Here is a 19,541-nt window from a genome sequence, read left to right as displayed (position 1 = left end):
CTGCCTAAATGTAGAACTCCGGGTCTAGCCGGGCAAAAGGTGATTTCCATTCTCTTTGAGTGAGATGTACACAGGTAGTCCTCGACTTACAAGTTCGTTTAGTGACCATTCTAAGTTACAAGGGCACTGAAAAAAGTAACTTATGACCATATTTCAGAGTTACGACCTTAATAGCATTCATGCGATCAAAATTGAATTGATTGACAACTGGTTCATATTTATGACCATTGCATATGACCATGTGGTCACCTTTTGCAACCATCTGACAAGCAAAGTCAATGGGGAAGCCAGATTCACTTAACAACCAGGTTAGTAACTTACCAATTACAGTGATTCAGTTAACAACTATGGCAAGAAAGGTCATAAAAGAGAGCAAAACTCAAATGTCTCACTTTACAACAGAAAATTTGGACTCAATTGTGGTCGTAAGTCGAGAACTACCTGTATTTCCCCATCAAATGATTTCGTTTCGGCGGTTTCCAAAGACGACCTTGCAAAAGTGCCTTTTTTGTCCTGCCCTTGGAAAGATTGGCACGTGAGAAGTGGAAATGCTAGTAAGGTGAGCTTTGAAGACAAAGAAGCAGCTGGGGGCTGATAGAGGCGTTGTTCACACTCTCACTTTCTTCCAAGTTGTGAAAATGGCCCAACCCATCTCTTTAGTGCGGTTGGTCTCAAGACTCATTCCTGACCAAGACTTTAAATCAGGCTATTTAATTTCTAGTCATGTATGGATGCAAAACCACCCATGGGGTTACATATTTAAGCACTGCTCTTGGATGTCCATAGCATATTCGTGCACATTGTGTATATTTGTACGTTGTTTAGATACTGCTTTAGGCAATGACACCTTAAATGCTATTCCCACAGAGGGATTTATTTCAAATCAGAAATGCACTGTCTACTAGCTTCTGCTGACATTAAACATCAAATTATATTGGAGGACAGAAAAATGGAAGCTCCCTAAGAGCAGAAGCCGAAGAGGGCTGTGATTAAACAAGGGCATTGAAATTAGGCTATGCCTGATCTCTGCCACCAAAGATCTGTTGCTTTGGGCCAATAGCTAGTCCACTTATACACATACAATCTGGTTTAGCCAATAGGTAGGTTGGGCCAATCTATCTAAAGCAGGATTTCCCTGGGTGATGGCTTTTCTATGCAAAATGTTTAAGTACTTAAAGCAGGGCTTTTTTTCTCATAGAACGCTCAGAACGGAGTTCCTGCACCTTTTTTGGATGGAACCTTGTAGGGTAGGCAAGGCGGGTTGTATGACATGTGTGAGTTCCGGCACCTTTTTCTTTTATAAAAAAAGCACTGACTTAAAGTAATAGTTCAGTCCTTGTACTTAAGAGAAATAGTACAGGTTCTAGGTGTATTCTGTTTTAAACATAAAATCCCTCCCTCTCTCTTGTCAGGAACCCATCTGAAAGGGTCTTCAGGGTGACTTTCAAACCCGATGTGTGTTGGGCTCCCCCATTCCATAAGCCAGCTATGCCTGCCATAGCAGAATCTGCTCAGCTGGTTCAGTCCGGCAGATTTGGCATGCTCCAATTCCATCAATTAAACAGCGTCATCTATTGGGAGCCCAGAAGTGCCTTTTCTTTGTAGCAGCTTTTTGGAATGAGGTTCCTCCTGGGAGTTGAACAACCTATCTTAAAAGTCACCCTTTTGAATAAATCTCAAACACATGAGTGAAACACTGATTATGTTAAGCTGTTATATATAGTCATTGGAATGCCACACACAAAAAAAAGGAAAAATTCAATGGGACCAGAAATGAATAACAGATATAGACTTGTCCAAAGTTTCACAGGCGTTTAATTTTTTCACAGTGATAAGACATTTGCTCAGAGTTTGTAGACTGGAAAAGGCACTCTTGTTTCCTCTTTTTTGGTGTTCTTCATGTGTTTCTCTGCACATGGGCATTCATATTTGTCCCCTTGGACAATAATAGGAAAGGGAGGGAGTCGTAAAAAGGCATTATGGAATGTTTTCTTTTTCAGCCTTTTGCCAACTGTAGGAAAGGTGACTGAACTGCAATGCTTTGTGAACTAGTATGTCAATAAAGAAGAATATTGTAGCTCAGTCTTGAAATGAGGAGTCCTTGGTGCTCTCTGAGGTTGGTTGTATTGGTTGTTAGCACTAGTATGTGTAACTGGGACTAAACAGTGATTGGGTGGCTGCTCCACTGCTCTTTTCAGATGTAACATACTGGCCTTTGCAAGCCAAGCCATTAATCTGAAAGAGAAAAAGGAAAGATACAGGTGGTTAGTGTTAACAAAACAAAGAATGGAGAAAAATCAGTTTAAGCAAAACCTATGCACCTCTCCACCAGTAATCAGTACTCAGATCAGCATAGATTAACATCCGACCAACAATCAAGTAAGCAATACCCCAATCAAAAAACTGCCACAGAGGCATTAATAAACAGCCCAACCAAAGAATCCCTAAGACCACCCACACCTACACAGACAGGCAAGACACCAGAATATAAAATGACAGCAAACTACTCTCCTTACTAGCACTGATGATGTTACCTAGTTAGGTAATGAATGTCTGCAAGCTCAGAGAGCACCCTTCAAACTTGTTTCTAAGCATGGTTTTAGTCATCAGGCCTTTGTTACAGCACTGTATTTAACTATACTGAATAATTTCTAAAAGAAGTTAAGCTGTCAATTTGGCTGGTGGAAAAATACACCTGTTCATAGACTATATTTATACCAACTATGATATAATATGTAATTATATAAACAATGTAATTTTATATCATATGAAAAATGAAAAATAGCATTAAATTTGAAATATTTTAATATGTTATTGTAATAATCACTTGTAGACAAGAGCACAAATGTGTTAGCTCTAGAGTCAATCATGGTGAATTGTGAATGAAATATACCACCAGACAATGGGAGAAAACTTTCACATCTGTGTCAACTTCACTCTAACGATGCTTTCATAGATGTCTTCTCCTTCTTCTCAATTCCTTTATATACATCTCAAGGCAGTGAACGTACCTAATACTTCTCTCTCCTGATTTCCCCACAACAACCCTGTGAGGTGGGTTGGGCTGAGAGAGTGTCACTAGCTCAAAGTCAGCTAGGTGGATTTTATACCTAAGGTGGGACTAGAACTGACTGTCTCCTGGCTTTTGTGCTAGCCTCTTAACCACTATACCAAACTATCCCTTTTGTAGTCCAACTATTCTGACTTGTTTCCAAAATTTGCATGGCGAGGTTCCATATCACCTTGAGCTTGGTTTACCTCAGGTTTACCTCATTTAGCTTGGGTTTACTCACTTAACAACACATTTAGATTTTTACATGATAAACCAGGAAATATGACCTTTTTGCCCTTGGGGAACACTTTACCAACACTTATAATTAGGGGCACATTTTATAATTATGCCTTCCAAAGGGTGCATCCAGTGGTATGGTGACATTACCAGGTAGCTGAATCCTTTAAAAAAGAAAGAAAAAAATTTGCGGGAAGATGCACCCATCCCTGTTCTGTTAGTGAAAAAATATGCTAGAAATGGCTCGCCTGAAATCAATAATATTTCAATTGGAAACTTATATTGATTATATTGCTCTTCCTTTAATTTTGGTACCTTTTGAGATTCTGATTTTTTTAAGGATACTGTCTTACCTTTGCCCGTTTCATGAAGGCCTCTTGGGCAGCCTTCTTATTTGCAGGCTTGCCAGACCAAGCAGCCAAAGCTGATGCTTGTAGAGCTCGCCCATACGAGAAGGTCAGCTTCCAGGGTTTGGGCAGTGGGCACAGATTGATAGCATTGAGGTTAATGGATGCCTCCTCTTCACTTTGGCCCCCAGAAAGGAAGCAGATTCCTGCAGTTTAAATCAGATTACAAGATAACTGATGGCTCAAATTCCTAAATGCTAAAGTAACTGTGCCGGATTAATCGTGATGTTTTATACGATGACTGGGATAAGAAATCAAGAATTTAAAGAATTAAAAACAATGAAAAGAATACAGAGACCGCTAATTCATACTACACAATATCGTAAACGTTCCATCATGTGCGAGTAAGACAACACAGAAGGAGGGGGTAGCTTGTTCCCCAAAGACTGAGGTGGACAAAGAAGTCTTAGCGCCAGTTTAGACTAGCATTAGTTAGCTGACAAAGAGAATAGTATGCTTAACTTATTAAGAAAAGGAAATGTTTGCACACTTCCCTCTAGCTTCACAGCATTAACTGAGGCTACATTTAAACATAAGCAAACCCAGCAAGATGTAAAATTAGGATTGGTAAATTTGGGAGCTGCATCTTACAAACATTTAAATGTGGAATGAAATTTTCAGGCTTATTCAAAAAAAAGTAATTACGAAGGAAGACAGGAACCCTTCTGCTCAGAAGATGTCATAAACATGGACCTAAGATGGGTCTTTAGGCCACATTTTGTAGGGAGTCTTTCAAATAATCTGATCCTAAGCCATTTAGTGCTTTAAAAATTAATTTGAAATGAAACTGGACTATCTCACATACCTAAGGAAGGGAGTGAACTCCAGTGAGGTACCATGGAAGATAGGAGTTACAGCAGGAGCTACCTAGTCACTCCCGGAAAACATGAGATGAAACCAAGGTGTGAAGACCTAGAAGACTTCCACCATACAAACTGAGCAGGCTGAAGATAGGCACACAACTGGCAAGTGTGAGTGCAACAAGATTTTGGGTGCCTAAAATCAATTCTTACCATGGATAGAATGTTCACATAAAAACGCCACAAAATTTCCCTTCACAAACTAAGAAATATTGATTCAGGATGCTCAAATTAGCTTTAAAGCACCCTTAATTAGATAGGAAAACCTGAAATGAAATAATGACCGAGGAGACTTCTGTTACTCAAATAACAGGGTCTGAAGAAATACCTGGAACAGCTGCTGGGACTGTCCGAAGGAGAGCTGTAACTGTTGCCATGGCCACATCTTGTGGGGTATATTTCTTGGTGCAAGCCTGCCCAGCTGTCACCATGTTGGGCTTAAGCAGTGTTCCTTCCAAATAAACGTGGTGGTCATTCAAGGCCTTATAAACAGCAGCCAGCACCTGGGATACAAAGAAAAGTGGTGGTAGAAATGTTTATAATATGCTTACACAGCCCCACTTCTTTAATTGTGGTAACTCTTAGATAAGTGTGCCTTTATGCTCAAACAAGATGGTTCAACAACAGCCTTGCCGAAGAAGCTTCCTTTAGTATCTCCATGGTTATTCAAGATGGCTGTCCTCTCTGAGTCTGGTACTTTCCTTCTGTGTTGGACTACAGTCTCTACCATTCATTAAAACTCACATGGACTTCAAATGATAGGAGTACAACATATTGTCACTGATTACAGGGCTTGCACCAGGACTTTTCAGACTTGGCCCTTTTATGACTTGTGGACTTCAACTCCCAGAATTCCTCAGCCAGGCATGCTGGCTGAGGAATTCTGGGTGTTGAAGTCCACAAGTCATAAAAAGGCCAAGTTTGAATACCCCTGGCTTACACCTACTCAGGCCTGCTAGATGTCAAGCTGCAACTTCCTTCAGCCTTAGCTATTATGGTCCAGGACAAGAAATGTTGGGAGGTGTTGCTCAGAAACATACTCTTGGCTCACAGGGGTCTCCAAAGTTGGCAATTTTAAGACTTGTGGACTCATCTCCCAGAATTCCCCACCTCAGCATGTCTAGTTGAGGAATTCTGGGAGTTGAAGTCCAAAAGTCTTAAAAGTTGTCAAATGGAGAAAACAAATGTTCATCTTTATCCATTTCACTTCAAAAAAAAAAGCATTAGCCCAAGATTTCAAAACTGGCATATATTGTCATGTGTGGTATGTACTTTTTGCCTATTTCTAATAAAATTAAAAGTCTGCAAAAACCACTACTTGTACCCAGTGTATCTTAGATGGTTTTCCTTTTTTTTAAATGATACAACTTAGCAGTAAAGTGAATATTATGGGAGAGAGAAAACAGTTTGGACTTGAAGATCTTGAAAATTAGAAAATATATTGTAAGAGAGCGAACTCTGGTAACCAGGAGATGAGGCCACCGTCTCCAGGGGAATTTAATTTTAGACTGAAAAGTGAATCAGACTCTTTATAATAATAACAATCCCTTACCTTTTCAGTCACATACTGACATCGCTGGAGGTCATGGTTTCCATCAGGTAGGATTTCAGGTTCCACAATAGGAACTAAGCCATGCTGGTATTTAAACAGAGAGAAGATTTAATTGAAATCCAGATAGGCTGTACCTGATCTTAGCCAGCTAAAAACTAATAATATTCATTATCAAGCCCCTGGACAAGCTGTTCCAAGCACCTAAATGTTTGTGGAGATCTTACTGTACCTGCTGGCAGATACTAGCATAGCGAGCCAATGTGTTAGCGTTCTCCTGGATGGCAAGAGTAGAAGGAGTTGTATCTGTAATTTTCAGCACTGCACGCCATTTGCCAAAATCTGCTCCATCTTTCTTATACTGGGCACAGCGCTCAGCAAGCCCATCCAGACCTGAAGGCAAACGTAGAAGCCTTTTAGCAGTTGGGTTTTTTCCAATGTGAGAAAATCAATCCATGAAGTTAGTTGATGGTTCCCGTTTGTCATGATTATCCAATACCGTATATTGGTTTCACTGAAATTTTTTTGGTAGAGTTAACTATGGATAAGAACGCCATGTAAACAGTACCACCGTCTTCTAGAAGCTTGGAAGACCAGAAAGAAAAGTTGAATTGTTTTGTGGGTTTTAGGAAGCTTTAGACAAGAATTCCCTTTTCCCCGTTTTTGTAAGCACTGCCCCTAGGGCTACTTTAAGCATATAATTGTGTTCCTATCTGAACATAAATTCTGTGTTTTGGATTCCTCATTTCTTGAGTTTTCAGGACTAAAACACAATCCAGGGTTCCATTCCTCCCAAAGTTAATTTGTTTTTGTTCTTAGTGTTTATAAAAGTGTTTCCCCTCAACTTAAAAGCACTGTGTTCTTTTTCCCTTGCTTGTCAAACCTTTTATCTAACATTCTAGCTAATGTTTCTGAATGTTCTGTGACATAAAAGAAAGCTTACCTTGAATGCTGGTTTCATTGTTAGTTCCTGCCAATGGAGCCACGCCTTTATCCAGCTGTGGATAATTAATACAGCATGAAATGCACATAGGTTACAAAAGGGACTAAAGCACAGATCATTTAAACACTACCAATAGATGTTGGATTTATGGGATCACCTTCACCCTGATGATTTGCCACACATAAACTCTGTGTAACTCAACCAAAACACAGCTCTCCCCACCACCACCATTTACTTTGTGCTATCTTTGCTGTTGTGTGGCCTGCAATCCATACTACAGTAGAAGTGCAGATAAAAGCTGGATACTTCTACTTTTCTGCAGCAACTAACTCCGAAAAAGGATGTCTGTGGAGATTCTCAGCCATCCCAATCATAGCTGCTTCAAAGGTGCTTTTTTTCAAAAGGCAACTGGACTGTTTTTTTCCTCGAGGAAGAAGAAAAAGAAAACGTTTCGCTCCTCGTCCAAGAAGCTTCATCAGCTCTGACGGTGGGGATCAGTTCTGATCCTTCCGTCCCCAACACCATCAGAACTGATGAAGCTTCTTGAATGAGAAGCAAAATGTTTTTTTCTACCTCGAGGGGGAAAAAATAGTCCAGTTGCCTTTTGAAGAAAAACACCTTTAGTTTTAAGATGATTATGAAATTTAATTGGGAAGATTTTACTAGTGTTTATTGATATTCTGTAGGTTGTGCTTTTTTATTTGGATGGAAAGTTTTAAGCCTAGAAGGTAATATATGGTATTTTAAGTTGTATAATACATTAGGAGAAGGAAGGGTTATATAAATTTGGTTTTAATATGTTAAAGTTTAGTTGGATAGAAGAATAGTTTTACAAAACTAATATAAATTGTTTTATGTGTGATTGAAATTAATTTGTAATACTTTTATGGGCAATATTGGAGTAGGTAATAGAATATAAGAATATAAGAATGATGTGATTATATAAAAAAATTTTAAGTTTGGAAGTAATCGATGGTATTTTAATTTGTATAATATATCAGGATAATATGAATTTAAAGCTTAGTTGGGAAGAAGAACAGCTTTAGACAATTGATATAAATTGTTTTATTTGTGATTGTTTTTATTGGGTAGATTGAAAAGTATTATCTTGTTTTTGAATAATTATTGATATGATGTATATATATGTTTGGAGTTTATCTGTATGAGTTAAAGTTCGATAGTTTATATAGTTTAGGATTGTTTGCGTAAGCTAGATTATGATTGTTTGTATTTTTATACCCTGTATTCTGCTCTGGGAAGGGGGGGGAAAGGGAGGGTGGGGTTGGGGAGGGTTGGGGAGGGTGGGAGGGAGGGGCTTTTTATTTTTTTATTTTTCTTTTTGTTTTTTTTGTTTGTTAAAGATAAAATGTATTTTAAGACTTTTTAATAAAAAAAAGAAAAAAGAAAAACACCTTTGAGACATCTAGGAAATGGATTTTGAAACGATTTACCTTGATTCCAACCACGATGCCCTTGTCCTTAATGACAGCTGGGAAGAGTTTTCCAGTGTTGTCCTTCTGATAGAGAGTCTCATGGAAGAAAATGACTCCCCCAATCTGTTGACTGATGGTTGGGTCGGAAGAGAAGAGGATATCACGGAACTGGCGGCGATTTTCCTCTGTATTCTCCACGTTGATGCGTTGCAGCCTGTTACCCATTGTCCCTATGGAGGAGGGAAACCGCTAAAAGTCAGGAACTTTATGTTGGTGAACTTTATCTATAATCCATTTATAACAAGTTTTAAAAGCTCTGCAAAAGAAGATTGTAGGGTGTGCATTCATGAATAACATGCAACGATTTGTAAAATTCCATTGTCTAAAGCAGGGGTCTTCAAACGTGGCCCTTTTATGAGGTGTGGACTTCAACTCCCAGAATGCATGCCTGGCTGAGGAATTCTGGGAGTTGAAGTCCACACCTCATAAAAGGGCCAGGTTTTGAAGACCCCTGGTCTAAAGCGTGCCTAGTAATATCGCCCTTTGTGGAGTTTACCCCTTCAGATTACAGACACAGAATTTAATATTCACATTTCACATCATGTGAAAATATATTCTAGAAAATTGGCTAATCTTCACTCTCCTATGGGATTAGAGCAAATTGGGATTATGGTAGCACTTTTTGATTAGAAAATGCACATTTTCTATCCTTTGCCTGCAGCCTGAAAGTGTGCAGACTAGGAAAAGCAGAGGGAGATTGGAAAAGATTTTGAAATTAATTTCCAAATGTCTTTCCTTGGCTTGTCTAAGCAGCTCTGAAAAATGAGCCTCATTCATCATTTATCAATGGAGCCACTAAGAGTTGAATCATTCGGTACTGAAATGAATTAATCTAACCTGAATCATTCGGTACTGAAATGAATGAATCTAACCTTTCAGCCTCAACAGAAAAGACCCAAAAGGATTGCTTGATAACACTTACCTACAGATTCATCTGCAGCTAGGATCCCTTTGCCAGTAGCAACAATCCGCTGAGCTGTGTCAGAGAGTGCCTTTTTCTGCTCTGGAGAAAGTGCTGGAAACTGGTGGGTCATGGTGGCTGGAAGAAATGATCACTCCAAACATTAAGATAAATTTATTTGGATATCTGAGTAACCTTAATATGGCAACAGCAGCACCATTATAACGGCATAAGACATTTGTGTATTTAAAGGTAACAGGAAGAGGACACATTCTCACCCACACTGAGGTTTTTGGTCATTATATATCAGTAAAACAACAAAAACCAGTAAATAGTGGATTAAAAAAAATGTCTTCAGCTTCAAAGGGCCCTGGATTTTGGTTGGGATTCAGACAGGAACCTGGTCTTCGGGCACATTTATGGTGATCTCTAGAGGAATCAGAAGTATCCCAGTTCTTGATATCTTGGCAGTTTTCAATACAATTGACCACCATTATTTTTCTGGATGCCCTTTGGGGATGAAGAATAAGAGGCACTGTATTGTGGTGGCTTTCCTCTATCTTTATAATTGGTCCCAGTCAGTGTTGATGGGAGGAGACTATGAACCTGAGTACCTTGATATATGGGGTGCTACAGGACTTAGCACCCTTCCTTCTCTTGTTTAATATCTGGGTAAGGTGATCTGTCTTTTTGAGGTCAGGTATGACCACTAAAAGGGATGCGGTGGATCAGTGGGTTAGGATGCTGAGCTTGTCGATCAGAAGGTCGGAGGTTTGGCAGGTCAAATCCCGAGTGCCGCATAACAGAGTGAGTGACTGTTACTTGTCCCAGCTTCTGCCAACCTAGCAGTTTGAAAGCACATAAAAATGCAAGTAGAAAAATAGGGACCACTACGGTGGGAAGGTAACAGCGTTCCGTGTGCCTTTGGCGTCTAGTCATGCCGGCCACATGACCACAGAGACGTCCTCGGACAAGCGCTGGCTCTTCGGCTTTGAAACAGAGATGAGCACTGGCCCCTAGAGTTGGAAACGACTAGCACATATGTGCGGGGGAACCTTTACCTTTACCTATGACCACTAATCTAATGATATATCTAAGCCAAGGCTGACTAAGTGGCAAGATCAAGGTCTTATCTCAGTGTTTGGAGGCTGTGAAGGTCTGGATGGTTAAGGAACAGACTCAGATTCAACCCTGGCCCCCTGCCAAATGTGTGTAGGTAGTTGGACCAACTGAAACCAAACTTTCCATTCTTATTCCTGAATGGGACTAAAAATGAGACCCAGAGGGCAGGAAGCAAGCCCAAGGCCTATGGGGCGCCCAGCCAGGTAGAAGGTAGTCCCAAGGGACCCAGAGGGATGAGATACAAGTGGGAACTGCTGCAGCATCCCTGAGGTCTATCGTAAGGGCTGGTGGATAAGTGCCCAAAGCAGGGGTGCCGACAGCATCCATAACTTTGGGAACAGGTGGTAAGTCCCTTTGTTCAGCACCCATGTAATTTCAAAAGGTTCCTGAATGACCAGTCATAAGTTGAGGACTCCCTGTAGAGTCCAAAAAGAAAGAAAGAAAGAAAGAAAGAAAGAAAGAAAGAAAGAAAGAAAGAAAGAAAGAAAGAAAGAAAGAAAGAAAGAAAGAAAAAAAACAGATGAAGGAATGAAGCAAGAGTTCATGCTAAAAGAGAAATGGAACGGCAAGTATAACATGAGTGCAGTAGCATTTTCCTCTAAGTCATAGCTGAACTGGAGATAAACCAGATTAAATTTCCAACACTGCTGTCATCATGGAAAAACAGATGTCTGGAGCTGCTTAGAGTTCTCATATGGACATGTTCATAATGTGCTGTTGTGATTCCTCGCCAGCCAGTGGATCCGGCAGCTGAGTCTGAGGAATCAGATGAGGAGGAGGGGCCTGGAGTGACATTAGAGTCAGAGGAAGGCTCTGAGGAGCTCCAAGACTTACAGTCAGACAAGAAGCCTGGCTCCTCTACTTGCGCTCAGGCTGAGACACAGCTGTGCTGGGAGCCTGAGTTGGACAGTAATGAAGAACAGTTGGGGAAAATCCAAGATGCATAAAAGCACAGGCAAGAGAAGTGAGTAGGACAGAGGAATGCAATGGGGCGGCTCCAAAGGCAAAGGAGAAGGAATTAGGAAGCCACGCCTTGGCTGAATTATAAAAGGTAAGGTGTAGGAGGTGCTGGTTGCTGAAGGCAACTGTTTGTGTTGAGCATCGAGTTTCTGTGGACTGTGTTTGTTTGCCTTGGACACTGACTCAGGTCTGTGAGAATAAAAAGGGTTGGTTTTTTCTTGCGGTTCCTTCCTGTTTCTTGGAAGAGGGGTTTCTCCTTGGGAGCCTAACAAGGACTCATGTAAGCTGGGACAGACCAGTTATGTCCAACCAGATTGCTATCCTAAAAGAGCTGTGGTGGCACAGTGGTTAGAATGTAGTATCGGAGGCTGACTGTGCTCATATCCAGGAGCTTGATCCTGACTGGCTGAAGGTTGACTTAGCCTTCCATCCTTCCAAGGTTGGTAAAATGAGGACCCAGATTGTTGGGGGAAATATGCTGACTCTGTAAACCGCTTAGAGAGGGCTGTAAAGCACTGTGAAGCAGTATATAAGTCTAAGTGCTCTTGTTAAGTGCTAAGATCCTTTTCTACTACAGAGAATCAGATTGCTTGTTTCCAAATAACATTGCAATCTTCTAACCGAGCACCCTGTGTTCTTTATTAACCAACCCTTTGGCTAATTAACCTCTGCTTCCTCAGTATTTCCTGTCATGGGAATAGTCGGGACTCATAAAATATATACAGTAGGTTGGAAAAACTCCTACCTAAACTCTTGAACTTTTGCTTTTCTGGGAGAGAGCTTTCAATTCTTTCCTGGGTGTTTATGTGTAGCTCAGAGATTTTCATGCATGTAGATGTGGGAATAATTTTTAAAGTGCATGTAGTAAAGAAAGCAGGTATGCCACCAGTTAATCATTAAAGCAGGCTGTGAATTGCCTTGTTTCAGAATCTGCTAAGAGAAGAGCTAAGTGGCTATATTATCTGCCGTTGGCCATTATGAATGATATGCAAGACTGCATGTCTATGGAGATTCTCAGTCATCCTGATCATGGTTGTCCCAAAGATGCTTTTTCAAAAGGCAACTGGGCTTTGTTTTTCCTTAAAAACATTTTGCTTCTCATCCAAGAAGCTTCTTAAGTTCAGTCAGTCTCATCCAAGAAGCTTCTTCAATCAGAAGCTTCTTGGATGAGAAGCGAAATGTCTTCAAGGAAAAACAGAGGAAGTCCAGTTGCCTTTTGGAAAAGCACTTCTGGGACATTCAAGATTGTAGTGATTATTTTCTTTCACTTGGATAATGGCTGTACTTGGTGTGTGGGGGTGGGGGTGTAACACTACCACTTTTTATTGAATATTATTTCCTGGAGCGACAGAGCATCCAAAACCACAGGTAATCGCAAAATACGGTCCTAAGTAAAATTGTACAAAGCTTGTCCATCTGAGAAAATGAATGCCTGCCTAAATAAGATGTTTATCTCTAAACATCTTTGGTATGAAAAAGACACTGGAATGCATCTTTTAAAACAGTCTTTTAACCATTTTAACGATTATACTTAATTGTTTTTAATGTTACAGGGTTGAGTTTTGGTTTGAGGTTTTCTTGCGAATTGCTGAGAGATCTTTAGAACTGTCAGTATAATAACTAATTGCCTGGAGTCATTTGAAATTGGCAGGATATAAATGCTGTAACAAGTCACATGTGTGGGGTGGGCAACTGTATAAATCAACGAACTAAATGTAAAAAAGAGGGGGGAAAAACATGTTTTTACTTGCAAAGGGACGTTAAACCTATTGCAGATTTACCCTATTTCCCTTCCCCCCCCCCCCAATCACCAATCCATAGATTTTGGCAGCCTGAACTTGAGTGGTTCTGGAGGCAATTTTTAAAATGGAAATTCAGGGTTTTATCATGTGGCTTAAATTTTAGCACATCTGGGTCACACCGCATTGAAAAAAAACCATTAAATGTTTCTATTTGTTTTTTAAAGTACAAGTTATAATAACAGACTTTGGCTTCTTGGAAAAATTGTCCACTCCCACCCCGCCCACCCCCTAGCTTTGAAGGATAGCAATATGAAAGAACGTAACTGGGTGCTGAATGAACCCATTTGTCACACAAATAAATTGTATTTTCCAAGCTTAAAAGTTTCACAATGAGAAAACAGTATTGCAGCACTTAATGTGGTGGCACTTGAGATATACAAGGAGCATCAAAAGTAAAGAAGAATGTTTGTCTAATCAAGTTCCTGGCAGACAGACAATAGGATCTGGGCAAGAACGGTCAGCCTACCTGGAATATAAGCCTTTTTCCCCCTTCTCTCTCTCTTTTTTTGAACTACAGAAGAAGATTGTGGGGGGGGGGGAGGAAGAAAGCCTTCCCCATTAGAAATAGCACAAAGGTTGTCTTCTGTTAATGTTACAACAGATGACAGACCAAAGGGCAAGAATTGAGGTCAGAAGAGGGTTAGTGGGTAGTGCCTTCCAGCTAGGGTTGCTGCAATGTGGACTGGTGTGTGTGTGTGTGTGTGTGTGTGTGTGTGTGTGTGTGTGTGTACTTTGGAGGGAGGGGAGACAGCTGTGCAGTTTGCAAAGTCTGTTGCGTGTCTTTTAGGACGTGTGTCCAACTTTTGTTCCTAGGTAAAAGGCAGCTGATGTTTAGTTTTGCTAAGACTAAATCCTGGTTGCATGGAGAATAATTAACCACTGAATATGGCCATGACATTGATTAGAATCGTCATTCTTTTCAGTTGCTAGACCCAAAAGATATGGACTTTAGCAACAGCCTAAGTAGCTTTAATACTACAGTGCTACCAGGACTAATGGCAATGATTTGCTATATTGGTTAAAAAGAATTTTGGATTAGCAGAACATTTCTATAGTGTTTTTATAAAGTACTTCTTTAATTATACCTTACATGATTGTTGTGATGGTGAAAAACAGGAGAGTGAAGTGCTATTTATGGTCACTCACTGAGGTCTTGGATGAAAGGCAGAATACAAATTTAATAAATAAATCACACACACACACACCACTTTACCAGTACTGTGGTCAAGAGTCATAAATTTCTTTAGAAGTAAGGTAACTTCAAAGTGTTGGTGATCATAACTTGCTCCATTGATTTTAGTGGACTCACTGTTTTAAGCATGAGCCTCAGTCCAAATAAAAAAAGCCTTTCATCAATTCACAGCTCCCCAGAAAGGGAATCTAAGGTTTATTCTAGATGTGGTATTTTGCTCAGGGAATGCAATGGAGATGGGGGTATGGGAGTGTCCAAAATTACAGGTATAATTTTGCTGGGTAATCTTACCTACGTATGTTTCTTTGTCTAATTGTAATGCAGGACACAATAATATACACAGTATTTGGAAAGAAAGGATCGAATGCTTGAATACCGTCTTTCAGTATTTTAGTAACACTAAGAGGTCTCAGAAATGTTATTTAGTTATGTATGTGTGTGGAAGGGGGAGGATTCCAGATTGTAAAGTTTATCTGAAAGAAAAGAATTACCGTATTTTCTGGTGTATAAGACAACTTTTTAACCCATGAAAATCTTCTCAAAAGTTGGGGGGTCGTCTTATATGCCCAGTCGTCTTATACGCCGGAAAATAGTACATAAATCAATCGAGCACCCCTGTTCTTGCAAAGCAACTTCAAGCCTCCTTAGTCCAGTCCCTCCTCCAACGTGACTCTCCCTTCCCACCCCCAAGAGCCTCTAAGCCCCTTCCCCTCCCCCTTGCAAACGCCAGACCCCGGGAGCTCTTGCGTTTATTCCAAAGGGTGGGTGGAAAGAAAAGCCCCTTTCGGCTCCAGCGTGGCTGCAAGTCGATGAGCCCGGGAAGGCACGCCCTCCCCTCTCACTGTGGAGGAAGCAGGGCAGGCTGGCGTCGGGCGGGAGCTGGCAGGGCAGTCCTGCGCACGCGCACGCTCCCCAGCTGCTAAGGAGTCTTCGGGGAGCCGTGGCAGGCACCTCACGCCCTTCCCTCTTGAGGCAGCACCGGCGGAGCCATCCGGCGTCGGGCAGGAGCCGTCAGAGCAGTCCTGCACATGCGCGTGCTCCCCGGCTGCTAAGGAGTGCTCGGGGAGCCGTGGCAGGCACCTCACGCCCTTTCCTCTTGAGGCGGCACCGGCGGAGCCGTCCGGCGGGAACCGGCAGGGCTTTGCACCATCTGCATCAGACGGGTCTGAATCGGGCTTGTGTCGGACACTTGGCAACTGGCATGTAAGTATTTTCCGGCGTATAAGACGAAAAATCTTGAAAATCTTCTCAAAATCGGGGGTTGTCTTATACGGCCAGTCGTCTTATACGCCGGAAAATACGGTACAAATAAGTATTTGGTGGGATAATGGAAAAGAATATGCAAAACAGAAATCTCTGCCTCTCTGCTTGTGTAGAAGTAGTCAATACAGCTTTGACAGTGGGGAGGAAAAAAAACTAGCCGTGATATGCTTGCATGGTTTCTTTCACCGAAAAAGCCCTATGGACTATGATATCAGGCACCCAAGGAGTTCTTGCCACCTATTGTTAGTGAATTCTAGTGTTCCAGGGGCTCTTTCGTACGACCCCAGAGATAAAACATCCAATTATTGCCAGCATTTTCAAAAGACTTTCCCAGACAATAAATAAATCAAAGAATTAGTGCGTTATGAAATCCAACATCCCAGTTCTGTATTCATCTGCTTTGAGCCGCAGTTTCCGTGCAGCTCAGCCACAAATGGTCCTCAGTTTTTTCCCCACAGCCACTGGCATAAATGCTGCAGCCAGAACTACAGAAAGATGTTTTTTGTAGGTTGCATGTGTGCACTCATCTGGGTGCACTCATTTTGTCCTTCTAATGCTATCACAATTTTTGAGAGCACTAAAAATTTAGAATTCTATTTTCCATGGGCAATCCCCGCAGCCCGTGTGTGTAAAATGAAACAGCAGGGGAATGACTTCAAAATGTTTAAAGTGGAGAAGTGTCTCAGAAACTTCAAGTCTTATTTGGAATATCACCGGATTCTAAACAATGCACTTTTGGCCAGGACCTCTAAAAATATTTTTTTAACAAATCAGAAAAAATATGCCAATACTTCTAGGTGAGTTGTGAAAAAAAAAATCCAAAGCAAAGCTGATGATACCTAGAAATAGAACAAGCCATTGCCACCAAATATAATTTGAATACTTCAGAAAAGAGATTGTTATCTAAATGTGAACTCCATTCCCTATGAAGTTAAGATAATGGCCTCTCCTGCCCTGTGAACTTTTCCAAAATACCAAAACTACTTCAAAAAATAAGCAAAATGTATTCAGTATTCCTACCTAGTACCTAGATTTCTAAAAAGTCAATTGATATAGAGAAACATCATGTGACTGGCAAGAAAAAAAAGCCCTTTCTGCCAATGGTCATTCCAATCTTTAGAACTGGAATAATGACTGTTTTGAAACCTGGTGTGTTGTACGGTAAACAACCATGGCTTGGACAAAGACAGAGGGCGGTTTTAATAGAAAAGACTGGTTTGATGTCTCTTCAGACTCTTCGTTGAAGAATAACTGCCATACCCTCTTCCAAAGTGTACTATTGAATTTTCTCATTATTTGTATAATGGATAAACAGCAGCAGATGGCATCAAAGCAGCAGTGAGGAAAACAAGAGGGGGTTGAAGAAGCATTCTCTTCCAGAGCTCCTAAAATCTTTGAAAATCCATGTCCCTAATGAACACCTTTGAGAGAAAAGTGGTCCTGATGCAGCCACGGGAAGCCTAGCTGTGTTCTTCATCCAGCCAAAGATGACTTTTTTTAATTACTTTTGTCTTCCTGGCATTTCAGAACACACATGGCCACTCTCCTGGTTTTAGTAGACAGTAAGAACTAAGAGGTAAAGGTAAAGAGACGTGGTGGCTCAGTGGGTTAGGACACTGAGTTTGTCGATCAGAAGGTTGGCAGTTTGGCGGGTCGAATCCCGAGTGCCGTGTAGCAGTGAGCACCTGTTACTCGTCCCAGCTTCTGTCAACCTAGCAGTTCGAAAGCACGTAAAAATTCCAGTAGAAAAATAGGGACCACTATGGTGGGAAGGTAACAGCGTTCCGTGCGCCTTTGGTATCTAGTCATGCCGGTCACATGACCACGGAGACGTCATCAGATAAACGCTGGCTCTTCGGCTTTGAAACGGAGATGAGCACCAGCCCCTAGAGTTGGAAACGACTAGCACACATGTGTGGGGGAACCTTTACCTTTACCTAAGAACCTTCTTTGTGTGCAGAAGATAATAGGATTTCCTTAATCCTGATAGTAAATAAGCTTTCCCAATAGAATTTTGTAGTCCTTGACTTAACAGGGCACGTTTCATAGCTTTAATGAACGTTTGCGTGAAATCTTGGATGAACATTGAGCTACATCTGAAGCATGTTTTCAACCTACTCTACAACCACCTTGCTTGGAAAGCACAGTTGGGCAACACGAATGTTGTCATACTCTAATTCTCATGTCCAAGATAGCACAGTCATAGGAAAGACAGATGGCAGCTAGAGTCCAACAATACCTGAAGGGTAACATGTTACTCACTGTGGGATTTAAATGTATACTTACTGGGGAATATGAACAACTCCACCAGGTCGCCTTTGGGTAAATGACTCTTTTGGGACCGGCTATTATTGCTTAGAGCAGCCACTTTGCCAATACTATATACATCCTCTCTCATGGTATGTGGAAGAGTGCTCACAAGATTCTATAAATCCAATAAATGAATTCTTCAAATTCCAAGTGTGTCATCATCTCATGAAGATTGCTTATCATTACAATGAAGGACCGGTCATTCCACTCCTTTGCTCCATTGTTAATAGTAGAACTGCTGGGAATTCTACTCCAGCAATATCTGGAGAGCCATAGATCGATCCCTCCAGTTTATGATGGTAGAAGCCCAAAAAGAGAGTGATTAACCACATCTCAGCAATCTGCCCAGTCCCCAAAGGAGCTCCTTGACCCATCTTCTGTCTTATATTCTCTCCATTTTTACATGGGATCCGCCTACTCCTGACGTGGCAAAGTTCTCTAGGTTGCTTTTAATAGGACTAACTTCTTGCATAATTGGAGCAAGATTTCTTAAATGATATTAAGGGATCCCGGACTCTTATCCTTATTCTGTATGGGGAGACATTTCATTAAGGGCTTCGAAGCAATGAAATCCCTCGAGTGAGATTTAGTAAGAGAAAGGAGATTCCACGTCGGAGAGAAAGATACTCAGTGAAAAATGTTTCAGACGCAAGAAGAGGAGATGGATTCTAAATAGCAAATCCGTAACTTTGAGTAGGAAGAACAAAATCCTCTGCATTTGTGTAACGAATGAAAACGCTTGGAGTTGAAGACCTTCGCTCTCGTCCTGAACGTAGCTTTGAGGGACCGGAGGCTTTAACACAGTTTAGAAGTGGGTTGAGCGATTGTTGAATTGACTCCAAGCTTTCTCCGTCAATGGCCAAAGCTACATGAGTTCTCCTTCAGGAAGAGCTAGATAGGCTCCGTTTTAAACCGAGAAGGATTTATTTTTTTTCCCCACCCATCTCCGGGAGTATCCAGACTTTCTCTCACTTTAACAAACATCCCTTTCTCTGTTCCCGAGTTTCCCAACCACCATCATGAACACATTTGCACGTACCGTGTTGGTGGATCTTCACTGCCTCTCCCAGAAATTCTTGTGAATGGATGAGGTGGCTTCAGCCAAACGGGACAAATTCTGCCACGCGGAAACTTTTTATATCTTTCACGCAATGCTGCTACTCGTTAACTCTTCCCCTAATTTTCTTTTCCTCTTACTCCATTTCAAGCTGGTTGGCAGATGTAAACTCCTCAGCAGTTCTGATTGGCTGGGAAGGGTGATAAGGTTTGTCCAATAAGAGGTTTGTGTGTGTGTGTGTGTGTGTGTGTGTGTGTGTGTGTGTGTGTGTGTGTTTTGCTTGCCTGCCTGCCTGCCTGCCTACTTCTCTCCCCCTCTTTCTACGATATAATAGTTAGGTGCACAAACAACTGCCCTGTGTACTCAAGTGCAAGACATTTTGCAACGCCTGCA

The 19,541-nt window shown here is 41.2% G+C and overlaps 1 protein-coding gene across 1 annotated transcript; it reads right to left on the bottom strand.

Moving 5' to 3' along the window:
* Positions 1-1,803: 1,803 nt before the first annotated feature.
* ALDOB (aldolase, fructose-bisphosphate B) lies at positions 1,804-19,314 on the bottom strand. The gene is made up of 9 exons (XM_083355112.1): positions 19,131-19,314; positions 9,464-9,580; positions 8,500-8,711; positions 7,049-7,103; positions 6,338-6,498; positions 6,109-6,192; positions 4,885-5,059; positions 3,643-3,842; positions 1,804-2,235 (listed from the first exon to the last, which is right to left on the bottom strand). The coding sequence occupies exons 2-9, from the start codon at positions 9,573-9,575 to the stop codon at positions 2,140-2,142; spliced, it is 1,095 nt and encodes a 364-aa protein (XP_083211238.1). The 5' UTR covers positions 9,576-9,580; positions 19,131-19,314; the 3' UTR covers positions 1,804-2,139.
* Between the last annotated feature and the right edge of the window lie 227 nt (positions 19,315-19,541).

Source organism: Vipera ursinii (assembly GCF_947247035.1).
Source record: "Vipera ursinii genome assembly, chromosome: 2".
Classification (NCBI taxonomy): Eukaryota; Metazoa; Chordata; class Lepidosauria; order Squamata; family Viperidae; genus Vipera; species Vipera ursinii.
Note: the sequence above shows the minus strand (reverse complement) of the source record. Positions and strands in the feature narration are given on the sequence as shown.

Excerpts from the sequence above, each read along its gene's own strand:
- ALDOB (XM_083355112.1), bottom strand. The coding sequence starts at position 9,575 with ATGACCCACCAGTTTCCAGCACTTTCTCCAGAGCAGAAAAAGGCACTC. Across the intron at positions 5,060-6,108 it reads GTCAGTATGTGACTGAAAAG|GTGCTGGCTGCTGTTTATAA; the intron begins GTAAGGGATTGT and ends TTTGTATCCCAG. Across the intron at positions 2,236-3,642 it reads CCTTCATGAAACGGGCAAAG|ATTAATGGCTTGGCTTGCAA; the intron begins GTAAGACAGTAT and ends TTTCTCTTTCAG.